This window comes from Stegastes partitus, unplaced genomic scaffold (genome assembly GCF_000690725.1).
Source record: "Stegastes partitus isolate 25-593 unplaced genomic scaffold, Stegastes_partitus-1.0.2 Scaffold93, whole genome shotgun sequence".
Lineage (NCBI taxonomy): Eukaryota > Metazoa > Chordata > Actinopteri > Pomacentridae > Stegastes > Stegastes partitus.
In genome coordinates this window covers 327412-346879 of record NW_007577824.1, presented here as the reverse complement: position 1 = coordinate 346879, position 19468 = coordinate 327412, and the positions used below count along the sequence as shown (strand labels likewise).

At 43.3% G+C, this 19468-nt stretch overlaps 1 protein-coding gene across 1 annotated transcript in view; it reads left to right on the top strand.

The window, feature by feature from the left end:
- lingo2b (leucine rich repeat and Ig domain containing 2b) overlaps window positions 1-18915 on the top strand; it is a 37506-nt gene extending 18591 nt beyond the window's left edge. Inside the window, exon 2 of the mRNA XM_008277257.1 lies at window positions 17004-18915. Coding sequence (XP_008275479.1) covers window positions 17047-18915 — 1869 coding nt within the window. The 5' untranslated portion in view covers window positions 17004-17046. The remainder of the gene's footprint in view (window positions 1-17003) is intronic.
- Window positions 18916-19468: the final 553 nt, after the last annotated feature.

Below are 19468 nucleotides of genomic sequence, written 5' to 3'. Positions count from 1 at the left end.
GGTTTTTTTTTTTTTTGCTTTTTAGGATACCAGGGCGTTTAGATGACTGCATGAGGGGAAACACTGTTTAAACATATAACAGAAATCCTCTCCAAAGCACCCCTCCTTCAAGCCAAGTCTAACCATTGTGCCGCAGCTGAAAAATGTCCTTCCCGCTTAGTCACAAGGCTTTCAAGTAGATATCAGACTGTGCATAGTGTTTTGGAATATTTATGCATGTGACAATGAGTTAGCCTGGGTTTCCAGCGCTTCTAGCGAACATTTAACTGCTCCATTCCCACAAGGGTTCACATTTGCCGGTGTCTGGCTACGTTTGCAGGCAGCCAATTACTGCGGCAGGTGCAAAAGGCAGGTAATATCCCATGAAAGCATCCAGTAAGGTCACGCACACGCAAACGCACACACTAGGACTAATTTCATGCTTATACATTAAGTCTGTGGATCCACATTCCGGCGTAAACAAATCACAGCTTCTCTCAGTCACAGGGAGCCTCGGGCCTCTGTCACTATTGTGGTTGCAAATCCGCAAACAGCATCCAGCAGCCAGTGCCTTTATTGCAGGAGCAGCTTCACCTAAAGAACAGATACATTAGGGAAATTAAGTCTTCGATTGTTCCTGCTGGCAAGTATTAACTGCAGCAATTCTAAGGAACCTGATCTCACGAGAAATCCATGTGTATTTTAAATAGTTTTGTTAGTTGGAGCAAAATTAGGCAACATGCAGTGATTTTTTTTTCTTCCAAGAAACATGTTAAAAGAGACATTTGTTGGATTCTTGGTTTGTTCAAGAAACTATAGGATGCATTGCCCCAGTTTTGATGTCGAAAAGGTATTTAAAGCGCTGGGTTTCAGATGCAGTTAAACTGTCTATCAAGCACATTGGTTGAAGCAAACAGTCGACTTTAACTCACAGTCTCATTTAAAGCCATTTAACGAGTTGTAAAGTCGATGTAGACGATGTTGACTGACACTGCGAGTGCTTCTAAGGCTTGAATTGGCTTCATCGATTAGCAGCCACATTAAAAAAATAGTCTGCGTCTTTGATAAAAAGTCAAATGTACAAGGCTGAAAATCTGTCGATGTTTAGAATTGTCTTACGCGGTTGAAAAAAAAGAAATATTTTTACAATTCTTTTACTTTTTTTTCTTTGCCAGAATGTATGTACCACGTTTTCTTTACAACTGCGACAACAAAGCATTCTGACTTCGCCACAGCTCTGATTCATGCCTTTGACTGGCTTCGTCTCCATGGCAACAGCTGTCAAAACTCACGGGTACTGTAGCGTCTACGTACCTGTGCATTAATGATTTAACAGAATACCTCCATCAAGTACAGCGAACAAAGAAATAGTGAAACCAAAGAACTCTTCTGTGATGATGGATAAAAATTACTGTACGTCAGTCAGTTTTGATCCAGCGTCGGCAGGCTCAACGGGGCATTCCGGACGTCCATTGCCCGAGGAACATTTTCCACTTCCTCCTGGGGGATCCTTAGGTGTTCATAGGTCGGATGAGCTAGCTAATCCCTGCAGTGAATTCTGGATCCACCTAAGGGTCTTGTTCCCGTTATACGTGACTGGAAAACCTGGGAAAAAAACTTTACCCAGGAGGCATCCTAATCACATGCCCAGACCACCTCAGCTGCCTCCTTTCAATGAGAAGGAGCAGAGACTCTACTGGCAGCTCCCTCTGGAAGTCCAGTCTCCTCACTCCATCGCTGAGGCTGAGCCGCTTCAATCTACAGTCTCATGCTTTCAGTCACTACCCAGAGGAACTCAGATCGACTGGTGAATCAACATCTTTGCCTTCTGGCTTATCCTCCTCTTCACTATAATGGTCTGGAACATCGCTTGTTTTTCTACTGCGCCAATCTGTCTGTCCATCTCTTGCTCCATTTTAACCTCCTTCGAAGGAGTTAGTTCGATTCAAGTAAGAAGAAGGAACTAATATTGCAGGACCCACATCGGTAGATATCATCTTTTAGCAAACTTACAGTTACTCCCGGTGCATACAAAGAAGTGAAGCTGCGTTTTTTTTGGACTCCAGAGAAGTCTTAAGCCTCGGGCCAGTTGCCCACTTCACCTTGTTGGTGATCTTTTAAAACACGTAGAGCTGTTGAAAATACGGCATTACAGCAACATTTGGAAGTTTGGAAAATGTTAAAATCCCACCAACGATGGATCTTGTGTTTTCCCTTAAAAGTGTGAATATTTAACTCTTCTATATGTGAGCAACTGATGAAGCTCAACAGTTTGTAAGCCCACCTAACTGCTGATGCTCATGCTGCCGCTGAACGACTCCCACTAAATGCCTGTTACATTAACATTGTCCACGCACTGCGCGGTGTCAGATCTGTCAGAACCGGTTGACGAAAATGAGTCTTTCCCCTTCACTCCAATGTCACCTTGGCTGTCACACACGCTGACTTGAATTCGTTTGGGGCCGCAGTGAATTCTCGGGAGTGACGGCGGTGATTGCTAATCCGTCAGACTGATTTGGTGACAGGCGAAAGTGCTAATCCTCCCGCGTTATTCAGTGCCAGTGAGGACCGCCTAATCCCTCATGGAGGGTCTGATGTAAAAAGAGATGACGCAGACTAAACGGCTCTCTAGGAAAAATGATTGGAAGGTCTGGGAGCAAGTTCATGCTTCCAGTACACACTGATATCAACACTGCCAATATTTACCGCCTTGCTGTGTATTTTGTTCTAAATATCTTTTGAGTCGAAGCCAGGAATTTATTCATGTCATGATTGACAGCAGAAGATATTGTGTTCCTCAGGCAAACAGAGATCATCTGAAGGATGCCGTTTCAGTGGGAATCTAGGATCCAGTGGGAGAAGTTTTTCGAATGAACAACTGCATATTTGAAATTTGTTTTTTTCTATCGGAGAAACGAAGTCAGTTTTCAGATATACGATATTTAAGATCATGATTGTGTGATTAGCTCAATTTAGATTTTAAAACTGAACTCAAACAGCCTTGTCAACGTCTATTTTTCATTCTACCTCTAGAAGTCCATCTTTTCTCAATTAGAGCGCATTTACTGAAAGAAGCCTTGGATGCAACTGATGCTGCTGCTGCAGTTCACTTCTCTCAGCCTAAATATAAACTGATCTGAAGCCAGTGAGAACACGCTGTGGCTTTGCAACTAAACGTCCGCCTGAGTTCAAACATCTGTCTGATAAACTCGCTGCTCCCGAGATCCACCCAGCGTTCGAGGCTTTCATCACGTTCCTGTTATTAATAATTGCTAACAGGGAAAATTACTTCTTAGATATGTGGAGCTGAATACAGAGAAAATATCAGGTCCCATGCTGACATAGTTTCTAAGTGGAGGAGACTTTCCAGGGAATGAGGGGAGTGTGAGTTCTCAGACAAAAAATAAATAAATAAATAAATAAATAAAAATTGGGAATGAGAGCATATTATAATCACAAAGCCTTTGGCAGCTAATCGGAAATGAGAGTTTTTCCAAAGCTAATTATTCGGCTGGCAGGAGCATCTCGCTTTGGTTTCAGACACCTAATGTAAATACAGCTAATGTCTTCTGACAGTTGAAATCATTTATTTTTAACAGGAAATAATGGAAATTGCGTGCGCAGTCACTTAGAGTTAGTGATGTGATCGCTGGCAGAAAGTAGGAGTTAGACGCTATTTTTAAATCTCGCAATCAGTTTAGATGTTATTGTCAAAATGCACAAGTTAATCATGCAATTACTAGCACTCTGATACAGTATTGTAAAGTGTGGGCTTGTCATTCACACAATTAACCTCCTTTTCTGACTGAATGAGAGCCCTTAATGTGGGAGTGAATGAGCCTGAAAGATATGCCAGAAAAGGGTCTCAAAGTATCTGAGAGCTTGCAGGTGGAAACCACTGAAGGTGTAGAAATCCTCCATGATGCCACCCGTAGGTTCCCTGTGCAGTTTTGTAGCTCAGTGTGGTGGCTCCACTTATCACTTACCGAATCCGTCAACCGGCTGATCCAAAAACGAGCAAGGAGGTGAAGCGCGAGTGGAGTCGAGGCCATGCAAATGTCTCAGGGCCGTGGACAGCACCCACCTGTCACTCCCTTAGTTATGCACAACTTGAAGCCGTAAAGACCCCCTCTGGTGAAAATCAAGTTTTTACCTTGTTTACATGTCCATATGGTGTTACCAATCATCACGAGCGGAATAAGCAGGCAACACCATGGCTGACCATTTCTGCCTTGAAACTGCAGTGTACCAATGACTGGGACTTCTGAGGTTTCATACATCACAACCCTGAGGAAGCAATCCTGTCAACTTTGTGCTTTCCTTATCATTATTCTTAGTCAGTTTCTGGTTCCAACATGTGGGACTGAATATTCAGATATTTCAACTTGCCATCGTGGAGTAGTTTAATAGTGAGGTGGCAGGAAGGGCTGGGTGGAGGTGGAGGTGGAAACTTCACAGACCTGCACCTTCTATAGGAGACAGCAGTATAGAACTAGACTACGTGTAAGCCATTTAAAGACATGAAAGGAAACTCATAAATATGAACATTTTTTTTTTTTTTGCCTTACAGCTTTATTTGACAGGATAGTAGAGAGCGGAAGACAGGGAAGTGGGGAGAGGAATTGGGAAAGGCAATAAATGGTCCCATGCTGGATTTGAACCCATGGTCTGGGTCTGGGTCGCCCGATAACCTGTTGAGCTACTGGGTCGCCCATAAACTTAAAACTTTGATAGACAGAGAGAAGATTTTAGGGGTTTGAACAACGACCATAAGGACTTAAATGCAATTTAAACTGGTGAGTTGTGAGGCACCGCGATAGGTCAACTGGTTGAGCTGGTGACCCATGTACAGGGGCTACAGTCCTTTCCTGCAAGTCCTTCCCCCAATCTTCTCCCCCACTTTCCTGTCAGTCTCGACTGTCCTATCCAATAAAGACAAAAAAGGCTAACTTAAAAAAAAACAACTGGTGAGTTGTATTAAAACTCACCCCCATTTAGTTGTCAGGAACAGGGTAATTATCTATGGAGACCAAAGCCAGGCTGTTAACATGTTTATTTCCTCTGTAAAATTGGGCATTTTGACATGGAAGCCAATAGGGATTGACTCCCTTTTGGAACCAGCCTCAAGTGGCTATTTGAGGAAGTGCAGATTTTGGCAGTATTGCCACATTGGCTTCGTTTTTCAGCCCTGGAGGTTGTTACATGGTAGAAAAAGACAAAATAAAAGAATCATTTGACATTCTGGGCAATGAGATAATGTACTTTTCCCCCCAAAGGTTATGTGAGTAGTGTAAAAAAATGTCCATTTATTATATCACTTGGGGTTTTTGTGTGGGGTTATTTCTCGATCGGGAGCAGCTACTTGCTGGCGCCTCGGCTGAGTCATCATCCACTAAAATAATCCATCACATATTCTCCCATAATTACCTAAATAAGACACACCATGTTAATTAGTGAGCTTTATGGGCTAATCTCCAGCTTCATTTTTAACAGACTGACAGAACAGTGATATTGATGTTTCATCAAATATTCAGCACACACTAAATTCTAAATATTATTTCACTGAATTGATACTGTCGGCTTAACTCACCGGTTTAAATTGCGTTACAGTGATCACTAAAAGAAGGCTGTTGCGTGGAGATGTTCTTATTGACCCTTATCAAAGCTTCAGTTCTTATGAACACAGCAGAGCCGAGGCGTAGTTACTTATTTATGTTTCACTTCTTAAAGTAAATAAAAATGCCTTATTTATGAGGTTCCTTGCTGTTTTCAAATGAGAGTAGTTTCCATTGTCCTCATTTCCTCTGAAATCCAGAGAAGCATCTGTTGAATCTTAAAATCAAGGACGGACTTAAATCAATACTTGGGATCGATACGGGCACCATATAATTGCAACAGGCCCCTACTAGGACAGTACAAATGCCTCCCATGAGTTTTGTGGCAAACATAAAGATGTTGACAACAAGAGAGCGTCTAACAACGGGAGGCTCCTTTTCCCCACTTTATTTATAGAGGTAAGGAATAGATGTAAGTTAACACTTGACCTTTTAAAAGTAGCAGCACCTCTGTCATCAGGGTTTGGCGCCAACTGAAATCGCAAGTTTTGAAGGTAGCCGCCGGACTTCCTTCTTCCTTTGAAAGCATATGTGGCAGTGCGTGATGATGCTGAGTAAAAACCTTGTGCTGTATGGGAGCTATTTTGGCGTTTTTAATATGGTTGTTGGGATTTCACACAAGCTTACCAGACAATAATCCCAACCCTTACCCCAGCTGCAATAAGCCTCGGATGGCGCTCCGGCAAACTGCTGAAAGTTGGAACAAACCGGTAATGCAGTTTTGAAACACATTACACAGAACTTGTTTGCAGAAGATGCGATTATGAGAATGAGGGCAGGAACAAACTGGTGTAATGTGCTAAGACAAATCTCATTTTGGTGAATGAGGAAGAGCCCTATGAATCAGTGGTGGTATACATATACCATGAAAAATGGATGAGTTCTACCTCCCGAGACTAAAATTAGATGGAAACCTAATATGGCGAGTGTCCTTCAAGTAACACTCTGATTTATAAGCAACAACAAGAGAGAGGGAGAGGGTGAGAAAAATCTGTTATTCTACCAAACACTTGCCAAGGTAGGTAGGAATGTAATGCCAGCCGACACACCGTGGAAAATCTGATTATTCCTTTTGTTGGAAACCTAAGCAGCCATTGAAATGAAGCAATGGCATCTTTTCAAGCAATCATTTCTCACAGTATGATTACTGTGTGACTGTCCTTCTGTGACAACAGCACCGAGGTAGAATATAAAGTGGAATAAAGACCAAAGCACAATGTAGTATGAATATTAATGCACACTTTACAGTACGGTTATCTGCAGACTTAACGTCCACATGCTAACGTTTCAAAAGCGATTTTAAGTGGAGTCGCTTGGCAAGCAGCTAATAGATTAGCTATTTAACTAGTCCATTAATTAATGAGAAAGGATCCTAATGGACTTTTTTGAAGGCTGCAGAGCATCAGTAACAAAACGATTCCTTTACATTCAAAGAGCAACCTTAATGGCTTATTTATGATCAGATAAAGCTCTTTTCTGTATCGTACAGGTACAACTGTTAATTACTGAGTCAAAGACGAGCTCTAAAATTCTTCAGGAGCAAATCGTAAATGCTTTTTGTCATGTCGCCACAAGTGTCTGTTACATCAATGTTAGATCTGACTTTATTCAAACATGACAGGACTACAGTGTAAAGAGCTGCAATGCTTGTGCATTATTTGGTACGTGGTGCGTGTCTTTGGTTCTCTCCAAGGTTGCATCAACAATGAATTTTTAAATATGTTTTGCTGTTGAAGCCCTAATGAATGACCTGTTTGGTCCTCTTTTTTTGCAATCGTGAATCCCATCAAATATTAGTTATTTACTAATTATGAGTTATTTATCTTGTAGGTCAGTCTTTATATCTGCTGTGCTAAAATATTTAAAATGTCATTTTTATGTGTTGAACAAAACATCTGACTGTTCCCCTGATAAATGTAAGTCTAGGATTCACTTCACTATGTCCATTAGTTGGTTGTTAATGTTTTCTACCATTACCTGGACAGTTAATGTGCAGCAGACTTTCAGTGTGTCTTTTTCTACAAAAGCAAAAAGATCAAATTAGTAAAGATGTGGGGCATAAAACCGATCTCATTTTATTTCATTTACTTTCATCCATATGCTCCATGTGCAACCTTAAAATTTGTCTCTTTTTTTCTTTCTTTTTACGATGATCTTACACTCACAACATGTGTTTAGTCTCTTCTCCTCTAACTTTGTGTTGCTGCAACCTTTATCTTAATCTGATGACATTTCATTCTGGCATGTGCTGTGTTAAAAGTCAGGAGGAAATGTCACGTTAAAGTGGCTCAAACATGACACTAGCATGTAAAATCCCAATCGTATGTTGTAACGAGGCACATATCTGAAAGAGGTCTATCCTCAAAGGCATGGGCTGCTTATAAAAAACTATTACACATATGATTATGTCAGCTATACATTAGCTTCTGTTATTTATAAATGTTTGAATAAATGAATTTCTCAGTGCACATTGATGTATTTCAGGTTCATACATCGTACACAGGGACACACACATAAGGCATCTTCAACATTGTCATGGTTGTGTATCAGCTGAAGTGGTTATAGACGAACTAAAAAAAAAAAGAAAGATAATCTGTCAGCTTGTGGAAGTTGTGACACTTCTTTCCTTTTCTGGGAGGGTTCAGAGTTTTAACATCTCCTGGCTTGGATGCTGCACCCTCATGTTAAAGCAATAAAAAGCCAAACAGACACACTTATCTATCATTGTGTCTGGGTTTTGTGTTGTAGCAGTGAGACAACAGTACCGCCATGAGGTACAGCTCCAAATTACAACCTCCTTTATCATTTTCAACCAGCATAATGTTACATTCTACACCTTCACTATTCAGATAAAAAACATAAAATACAAAGAGTGTGATGAATAAAGGAAGTCGTGTGATTAACTGGAGAAAATTTATAGAATAAATTATACTGCATAGTCCTGTGACACCTCCCCCACTGTCTTGGAAACGGTCCTCACCAACCTCAGTAGTTAACTGAATGGTCATCAGATGATTCAGTTCACCGGACCATTCCAGGCTGTAAAATCTGGCTCATCTGCTGTCAGTCTATCTTCCATTCGTGCTGCCTTATTTTACTTTCAAACTGCTCGGAGCGTCGCTGTTTTCCTCAACTGGTTGTTTTTGTTTTATTCATTTAAATTCCTGGAGCCGGTTTGTGACAGTGTTTTGTGCAATTGAGAGTCAAATTTAAATGTTAACATTTTAGCTTGACAAGACATTTGAGCGTCATACATGGCTCATCCAGCTGGCGGAGGAACATCATGTTCGCATTATTCATGCTCACAATGGAGGCTGTGTTACAGAGCGCGTCAGTGTTTTTCCTCTTTGTTTCAGTTCTGAAGCCTGTAGTGCTTCTGCACTGCACAGCCCCTCCCTGTGTCTATCAGTATGAGCAAACACTGACTAAGTATTAACTGGACTTTTCTAAATCCAGAGACTGCAGGGTAAAGCAACATCCCTTGTGAGCCTGCAGCACAGCAGACGTACAACAAGCCACATGGTGGAAGACAGGATACGCTGTTGATGGCTCAACAAGCCACCGCTTCAGAGGAAACATGGTCAGTGGTGCAGAAAGGAGCTGTTTAATTGGCAGAGTTTGAATGCACAAGCTCTAATTAGCCGAGAAGAACACGGTTCAACTTCCGAATCCCAACAGCATCCTGAAAACTCCGCTGACATTTTGCACTCTGCAGGGTGGTCAGTGGGTGTGCAAAGTGCCACAATTCCCAGAATAGAAAATGCATCTGGCTTGTTAGTATTTGTGGAGAGTACACAGTGAATTATCATTAAACTGAGCTCTGGCTACACTGAAGGCAGAAAGAATTAGGGATGCCTTTCTGGTGCTTTTGCACAATCCACATCTCAACTGTCTGTAAGCTTTAAAGTCCTGTAGCTCCTCTGCTTCTCTCCCTCTACGGCTAATAGTATGCACACAAAAAAAAAAAAAAGAACCGAGAAGCTGTTTTTTTTGCCATTGGTTGACTAGGTTACGAATCCCTGGTGATTTGTTAATTCAGTGTTTCACAACAAAGTTGCTCTCTGTGTTTGCATGGAGATGTAGTAAACACAATTTGCACGCACGTTTGTTTGCGCATCAACACACGGATGCGAAAAGGGATGATCGGTCTAACGACATGTCCTTTCAGGTCAATTATCATGCAGAGTATGTTACATGCTCACACTGCGACAATAACCGCCTACATGTGAACTCTCTCATGTGAAATAATTCCATTATTCATGCCACTGTTATATCTGGAAATGAGCAAAGCAGAACCGTCAGGCCTGTGTTTAATATTTAAAGGGAAAACAATAGGACGAATGAATGAATACTGTTAACTTCTTATGACTCCTCTGATCCAAAGTGACAAATGAAAATGAAAATTGAGAAGGAAAATAGAAATAAAAGGAAACGCAGGCTTTTCTTCAAACAAGCAAACAAGTGTAAAATGTGCTTTAAAGTCCTTTTGTAGATGTTGTTAGAAGGAGGAAACATAATAATGATAATGATGGCTTCTTTCCAAGGAGCTGTGTGCTAAATAATTGCAGCCACGCAAATGAATTCAGATCCTCACGTTTGCACGCCTGTGGGAAGAGGAGGAAGGATTTATAGTGGAGATTATTATGCACCGTGACCACAAATCTGTTTTTAATATTATATAGATACCTCTAACCGCACATATTGGATTAACTGAGCTAACAACATTAGCCCAAAGTTGCCGTCCTGCAAATGGTGCTTTTCACAAAAAAATACAACACAAAGCACTGATTTACTGCACACCTAAGGGCAAAATTCATTTATTATTAATTCATAAATTATTTGTGGCTATCAATAGTGTAATTTAGAGTAGTTTTCAAAGTGCGCTGCTACAGTCCAATTAAGTCCTTCTCAGCCTTAAAATGCATTTGCTCTGCTCCTGTCAAATGGCCTGTCAGAGGCCACAGATTTGGTAAGTGGTGTGATAATGAACAGGGATTTAATGGTGCTCGTGTTGACAGATCGGCCCACAGATTAAAATCAACATGTGCGCCGAGCTTTGCCCAAGTATTACTGAGATCTCCTGGAAGAGCCGTAATCAGTTTCTCAAGCTTTACTCGCTTAAAATCACATTAGAAATCACGGTCACCTAAAGAAAACACGGCTTTTTTATCTAATCTGGTAAGCGCGGCTTTCCTCATTTCTTCATGCTTTATCTTCTGCTCCTCTCTCTTATTTTGCCTCCTCTCCCTCTCACAGTGACTCATGCATCACCCTACAGCTCCTTTTCGGCTGTCAGATTTTCTACAGTTTCACTGTGACTCTAATCCAATTCAGAACCAAATCCCAAAACGCTCAACCCTGTGGGCTGCCCTTCTCAATGACCCCCCTCACCATTACCATTTACCCAGAATTCTGCGGGATCCTGTATGTTTTCCGTCTTGCCCGCGACATGGATGGCTCCGAGTGTTTCTAAAAATACGGCCGAGCTTGAAGAGAGAGCGACGAGACGGTCGGTACAGTTCTGTATATGTGCCACCCGGGTCAGTCTGGGTCAGACTCTCAGATCCATACTTCTAAAGTGTAGCATCATATACCACTGACAGGCAGATTACTTCTCGCTTTCTTAAAACATTTTGGTCACTCTTGCGGATAACTCTTTCCACCCCAGAGTTTCTTGTACCAACAGCAGGCTGTTATTAAAGCGCAACCTGCCACCATTTTTAGAAGGTTGCCAAGCGTGGAACATTCAACAAAGAGGCCGTCTGGTACCACTGTGACGAAAATGGAGGTGGCATTGTTGTGTTTCATTTCTGCTGCATCAAGTGCAGCAGAGGATCATTTTAGAACTGGTTCAATAACATCAGTAGACTCAGTAGGAGCTCACATGCTGTAATAGGGCGACTCCAACCTTTGTGTGCGTTCCACTTGCAAGTACAACCCCTGTAGAACCTCTTTTACGGTTGGTTTAAGGGGAGAAAATAGTACCCACTCCAGGGTAGGTAGTTCTGAGTGTCCCTGAAAAAAACATCTGTGCTGATCTCGATGCTGATTGGTTAAAAAGACAAATGCTCATTGGTTAAAATTGGAAAGAAACTTTTATTCTTGATCAGTCTGCTCCTCTATAACATCGAACTCATCTTATAGGTTAAGATAATATGAGCAAAATATCCGTTGTTGTATTTCCTCTGTGCTCATAGAACTGGACTGAGGTTGCGTAACTATGACTTGTTGTTTTCCCGCACTAGGAGTTAAGGTCACAGTCAGAGCTGCCTGATCCTACGCTGTAATGGAGGCAGAGAAGCAGGAAGGGCCAACTAGAGGCGGTTCCTGTAAGGGTTCCTGACTAGTGTTTACAGACTTGAACTAATGTAGTTTTAGAGGGGAAGCTTTTTCACATCTCACTCTGGCCTCATGTTAAGGATAAGGAAACCTGTTGTTTCTTGTTGAAACTTGTATTTTAAAATTCTCCCTAGTGTCTCTAATTCAATGAGACCATCCATCCATCCATCATCTATACACCGCTTAACCCTCACTAGGGTCATGGGGGGCTGGAGTCTATTCCAGCTGACTTAGGGTGAAGGCAGGGGACACTCTGGACAGGTCACCAGTCTATCACAGGGCCACACTTAGAGACAGACAACCAAGCACACTCACATTCACACCTACAGACAATTTAGAATCACCAATTAACCTCAACATGTTTTTGGACTGTTTGGGAGGAAGCCGGAGAACCCACAGAGAACCCACGCTGCACGGGGAGAACATGCAAACTCCATGTAGGAGGATCCCAGGTGTCCTAGGTGTATCTTCTAGCTATGAGGCACCATTTGTTTGGTATTATAGCCGTGGAGCTGTTACTGACTGAATTCTGGATATGTTTTTTAGTTGGAATTTTTTTTTTAAAAGTCCAGGGTTTAAAGAGATAAAACTTGATGTAGCTAATGAGCGAGCTAACACTTACTAGTTTTCTCAGCAGTCCCAAATCAAGACTAGCAATCATATAAAGATTTGTTTCTGTCCCTCTGGGTTGAAGGGATGTAAATTTCATCATCGTACGGTGTGCAGCCTTAGTATATACTATAGTCAGATAACATTCTATAAAAATTTTTGTAGAGTTTAAATCCCAAATATGTGAATTGCTCATAAATTTTTCAGAATGCCATTAATATTCCCAACAACTGAGTGTGTGCATCTGTGAGGAAGCGTACGACGCCCTCATGGCCTCTTGTTGAAGCTCTGTTTTGGGCTGCATCAACTCCTCACGCTGCTTCTACTGTTCACCAGCTAATTGTTCTTTGCAAAATACTTAGCAGCTAAAGTTTTCAATATAAATTTAAAACAAGGAGCTGAAAGATGCTAAAGCGCTTCTCATGCTGCGTTACTGTAATTATCTCTTTTACCACTTGTAAATGAAACTAAACAGTAATGAAGCGAGCAAATGGATGTCTCACGGCAGGAATTTCATACAAATGGTGAAATATTGAACTCTCACTCTGCGGTGAAACAACCATCGCTCAACATTATCATGATTTGTTCATAACACACCCCTTCATAGTAGCCATTAATAATATTTGTAGGAACAGTTGGCCTGATGGGTAGTATATTATTTGAACACATCTTTTCTTTGCTGGTGTGTATTAAGACAGAGAGAAGCCCTGTAGACTGACGGCTGCCATCTTGAGTTTGTCAGTGACGTTAACACCCTAACGCTTCATTATCTTTTCCTCTCTCGTGACATGAAGCAGTTGGAGGGAACTGCAGCGTTGGGCGATAACAACCTGTGAGCTCCAGACTACCAGCGACTCCTTTTGTATCACACATAACTTCTTCTTTCATTTAAAAGCATTGGTTTAAAAGGTCATAATCGTCACTCTTTTAAATATCTGCGAGCGCACCGTTAGACGTCAAGTTTAATTGCTGGCAAACCAATGAACCTCGGAGTACAAATACAGTCTTTGGAGAATTACTTGTGTTTCCTGAATTTGGAAGCACATTTCCCCTGAACCCAGCGGCTTCCTCTAACTCTTTAACATGTTGGAAGTGATTTTTTTCCCCCCCCATCTGCCTTCCACCACCTGTCATTGCCAGAGAGTCTGAAAAGCTTTTTGCTGAGAAAACAAAGAAGTCGTGAAAACGCGCTGGTTAATCTGTGGCTAATTCTAACCAGGTGCTGCTCAATACACAGCGACGTAGAAGCCGCGGAATCCACCATTGTTTCAGCAAACGACCTCGCGTAATTCACTTAAATGTGCCACAGTTTGAAGTTGTGATTTAGTGCTGCTACAGTATGTGAAACAGATCAGGGATTTGCTTCTGTTTTGTTGGATATTTAAACATGAAAATTGGCTTTAAACAGCTACATACTGGAAGGATCACAGTATATGACATACTGTGAAGCCTCATCTATTGTCCATTCAGTCATTCTGTGGAGATGAAACATGTCTTAGAGTCAAATAACTCAAAAATGCAGCCTAAGTTGGTAGTTGGAGGACAGTGGACTCAGAATGTCAGATATGGATTGGGACATCAAACAGACTGCTGGTCTTCAGGAGAATCAAAGCTACATCATTTTTCAAGGTTATGCACTTGTACAAGTGCTGAAATAGTATTTTAATCCAAGGACGTGGTTTAGAGACTGGGGAGAGTCATCTTTATTTCATCAGTGTCTGTGTTGTGAGACGTAGATCTGGACAGATTTTGAGTTATGATAAGATGCAGTGAATGTGTCGGCTTTGATTTGAGACGGGTTTCAGCTCGAAAATGCACCAAATTCTCCACAGCTGAACTTGTTTTACCTTTTAAACCGTGGAGAGAGAAAAAAAAAACCCCAACAACAACAACAAGGTGCTCCAGTATAAAACATTTTATCATGTGGTTTTTCTGATATAAACTTAAATAACTTAGGAGGCGGCGGTCTTGGTGTTTTCGTGTGCGCAACAACTCCTTGAGCAGAGCCGAGGCAAGACGGCGCGCCGCCTGACACACAACTCCCCGACACATCACCAGACCAGTTCCCCACTGCAGCAAGAGACAACTGGACTGTAATTATTAAACAGAGAGGCAGGGAGGAAGAGCTGCTGACGGGTAAACGCAGACTGATAAATACACAAAGACAGAGGCAGGCTTGTGGATGGATAATAAGGTAGAGAGACACGGATAGTTACCAGAGCACCAGATGGATGGCCAACAAGACAGGTCGACAAATAGCACGGCGTTGGGAGTGACAGCTCGGAAACACCTTAACCTGGGCTCGGCTGCACCAATGAAACTGAATTTCTAGGAATGTATTCAATTTGTATGTTGCCTCAACGCGAGCACTAAATGAATATGAAAAAAAAAAAAAAAAAAGTCACCCTCTTCGCTGTATTCCTTCCTTTTTTCATTAATTTGATTGGCAGACTACACAGAGCGGATGGGAGTAAGGGTTTGTAGTTGCTGTGGCAACGGCCTGCTCTTTGTTAAAGGCTACATTCCTGGCATCTGATGTGTCTGCGCTGCGATCGATAAAAACCCAGCCTGCAGGCACTGATGAACGGACTGGGGCTTTTGCCAGGCCAGGGAGGACTGAGGAGAGAGAAAAAGGAGTTAGGTGGAAGATGTGCGAATAGGAGGACGGAGAGATAAAGCCGCGATAGGAAAGAAGAGGGGAAAAGAAAGGCAGAGATATGGAGATGCGAGCGGTGCAGCTGATGAGCCGGGCGGAGGGGTGAGCGCTGTGGGAAAGAGAAGGAGTGAGTGTGCACGGCTCCTTCTGCCTCATCTCAGCTATTTTCTGAATGTCACTCACTTCACTATCAAAGTAAGGTATGTGTCTGTCTGTGTGCTCATCATCTGCTTACCTTGGCAGGGTTTTTTATTTTTTTTTTTCCGCTTTACGAGCTCTTCAAGCAGTGAAAAAGCTTTTTAAAGACAGCTTTCATATTTCCTACATTTTTCTTTGCCTTTATGACGCTCTCAAATTTCCACCGCTCACAGATGTGTTTTACGTTTTGCACACCTAATTGGCAAAGATAGCCATGAGCAGAATGCAGATACTACTGGTAATGAGGCAATTATGGTCAGCCTCTCTGTCTACATAGCCATCTGTCAATTCAACAACCTGTGGCTGCTGGAAGGTGTTTTTCTGTCAAGGTCTGTGTCTTTCCGAGCTGTGGAGAGCCTCGGCTCTCAGAGACCGTAATGTTTTACAGTTGAACTCTGCATCCGGCTCCTCATTACCCTATCGTTATCTCTTCTTCCTCGACAAACCCTTCTCCCTGTGCGGTGGCTGGAAATTGGAGTCACATTTCACTTGGCGAAAAAAAAAAAACATCCGAGAAATTACAGAAACAGAAGTAAATGACCAAATTAGTCTCACAGGCGCTGTATGTTTTACTGGCTAATTACCTCGTATTATTTATATATCTATATATATATAGATAGCACAGGTGTACTGTCATGCAAATCAGATAGTGCTGCCATGGCGATACACTTAATATTACCATGAGGTGTGAATATGTTTGCTGTAGAGATCTGCATAAGGAGCTGCCGCAAAGTAACGTGCAAACAAAGTCACATGGAGTCAACATGAGATGCCGCTGAGAAAAAAAAATCATATGTGGAATATAAAGAACAGAAGAAACCAAAAGTGATGTCTAAGTATAAAAGAAAACACAAAATCTTTATGATGTTTCATGTTAAACCTCAGAGAACACACCGAGAGGGACGACTCGAAATAATACAGAAGAATACAGTGTGATAAATATAGAAACACAGTGTGTTCGATGCTAAAAAGCCAGTGAGATGACTCATTGTGTTGATCACTTATTAAGAAGTCATATATATTTGTTTCTGTTCATCCTGGTGGGGTTATGCGTGCTGGCAGGCGCGGCTATAAACTCTTGTGGGTTCAATTATAGAAGCAAACACAAGCTGTCATTTCATTTCCTATTTAGTTTGTGTTTTAGTTGGAATACTCGCCACATATTCCATCCTCCCTACCCCCCTCTTCCACACAGCATTATCTACGTATGAAGCAAAACTAACACTGGCGCACATGCAGCACCAACAAATCCACACAGGCGCTTAGCCTCGCTGCTCTCTAACGAGGGTCATTCCTCGCCATCGGGCTGAAACATCTTCCATCCTCATAAAACATCTCCAGTTAGCCTGCAACCTTTTGTGCTAACACAGTGATGAACATTTTTCTGCAGCTGATATTTCTATTTCTCGCTGTGTCTCGCCCCGCTGTGAATTTAATTCCATCATATCCACCTTGCCAGGGAAAAAAAAAGGACACTTCATTAATGGGAAAAGGCTCCGCAGTTTAAAGTGTAAAAGGTTGAGAATGTAAGAAGACAGGAGGAGGAAGCAGACAGTTCGGTGAGGAGTATTTTAACACGTTTCTTCTCCGTGTTTTGTGCCTTGCAGGACTTGTTCGTGATGGTGCTCTGTATGGACGAGAAGCCGTGCCATGACAGAGGGCAACGTGGGTAAAAGAGACATGCGACACCCAGCCCCGCACCACTGCCACCTCTTCCTGGGCGGGGCCTTGCTGCTTCTCCTGGCCAGCTCGGCTCTGAGCTGCCCCGCCCGATGCGAGTGCTCCGCCCAAAGCAAGTCGGTCAGTTGCCACCGCAAGCGGCTGCCCAGCATCCCCGAAGGCATCCCCATAGAGACCCGCGTCCTGGACCTCAGCAAGAACAAGCTACGCATCATCACGCCGGACAACTTCTCTTCCTTCCAGCAGCTCGAGGACCTGGATCTCAGCGACAACCTCATCAGCGTGGTGGAGCCCGGATCGTTTCGTTCTCAGCTTGCTCTCCGCTCCCTCAACTTCCGCAGTAATCTGCTTCAGCTGGTTCCTGCTGGTGTGTTGTCAGGCCTGACCAACCTAACCCGCCTTGATCTCAGCCACAATCGCCTGGTGGTTCTTCTGGACCATGCCTTCCAAGATCTGCGCAGGTTGACATCCCTGGAGGTGGGTGATAACGAACTGGTTTTCATCTCTCAGCGGGCCTTTACAGGATTACTTGGCCTTCAAAGTCTGACCCTGGAACGTTCTAATCTGACCGTGGTCCCTACTGATGCTCTGGCTCATCTGCATAGTTTGGTGGAGCTGCGCATGCGCTACCTGAGCATCAGTTTTCTTAAGCCTTTCTCTTTTAAGAGGCTATCTCGTCTCCGCCATCTAGAGATTGATTTCTGGCCCTGGCTGGACACACTGCCTCCCCTCTCACTGCATGGCCTCAACCTCACAACGCTGTTCATAACCAACACCAACCTGTCTGCCTTCCCCGGCACAGCACTGCGCAACCTGCCCTACCTCACACACCTCAACCTGTCCTACTGCCGCATCCAGCACATCCACCAGGGAGAGCTGGGCCAACTCCCTCACCTACTGGAGCTCCGCCTTCAGGGGGCTCAGCTGGTTTCTATAGAGCCTTTTGCTTTTGTGGGCCTCAAATCTTTACAGCTACTGGATGTGTCACAGAACCGCCTGGACTCTCTGGAGAGGGGAGTGTTTGCCTCCCCAGACAGCCTGCTGAGACTGTGTCTGGGTGGAAACCCATTAGTGTGCGACTGCAGATTGCTTTGGCTGCTTAATAGCCACAAGCCCCCCTCTCTGCAGATTCTGGACGTCCAGCCTGAGTGCAGCGCACCTGAGCACCTCCTGGGGAAACCGCTTCGTGACCTCAAGGAACCGTTAGTCTCCAGGTACATGACCTGCACGAAACCGCGGATTGGACCTAACACGACACAGCTGCTGATGGCTGATGAGGGTCAGCCTGCCCGTCTGAGCTGCATGGCGGAGGGAGCGCCTCGGCCCTCTGTGGTCTGGATTACACCTCACAGACGCTACATCACAGCCAAGAGCAGCGGTAGGGTGGAGGTCCAACCAGATGGTACCCTGGAGATCAAGGCAGCGGAGCTGCATGACAGCGGGGTGTACTTGTGTATTGCCAGTAACCCTGCTGGCAACGCTAGCCTGTCGGCCTCTTTAGCTGTGAAGAGTCTGGGCATTGGGGACAGATCCCACTATAGCAACAGGAGCTCAAACTATCTGACAGACTCCAACAGCACATGGGGGAATGGGACGGTATTGTACAACATGACAGTCCCCATTGACATTAAAACTATCATTATATCTACAGCCATGGGCTGCCTGTCCTTCCTAGGTGTGGTCATCTTCTGCTTCCTGCTTCTGTTTGCCTGGAGCCGAGGGAAAGGACGTCATAAGAGCAACTTTGATATTGAGTACGTCCCTCGTAAGTCCAACGGGGCAGCAGCAGAGGTGTCAGAAACAAGTGGCCCAAGGCGGGTCAACATGAAAATGATTTGAAAATGATGCAGACTGACAGACACGATAGCAACATCAACAACACAGTGCACACATATCAGCTGAAAAAAAAAAGTTTTTTCTATGACACAGTGGATTTGTGACAAACGAAAGTGATGTACTATTATAGTGGGTGTCAATATGACGGTGATCTAGTGATAAAGTGGACATGTGAATATAAAAGTGATCTATGAAACCGTGGACGTGTTTATATGAAATAATGTTCTCATACAGTACACTGAATATACTTCTATAACCAACATATCAATATGGGAGTGATATAGTGTTGCACTAGGCATGTGATTCAGTGGTGATGTGATGAGTAATGATGTTGTCGACTCACCGTGACATCAAGGTGAAGGAGGGAGCCGCTGGGAGAGACAGGGGACACCTTTGCGTGGCAGTAGAGCTATCATCGCTGCAACATGTCAGGACTAAATTGTCTATTACCCATCTTAGCTGCAGTATGAAAGGTGTGTGTTGTGTCCATGTGCGCACGTGTGCGTGTATGCGTGCGTGCATCAGTGTGCGCATGTTGCATTTGTGTGTTTCTTTG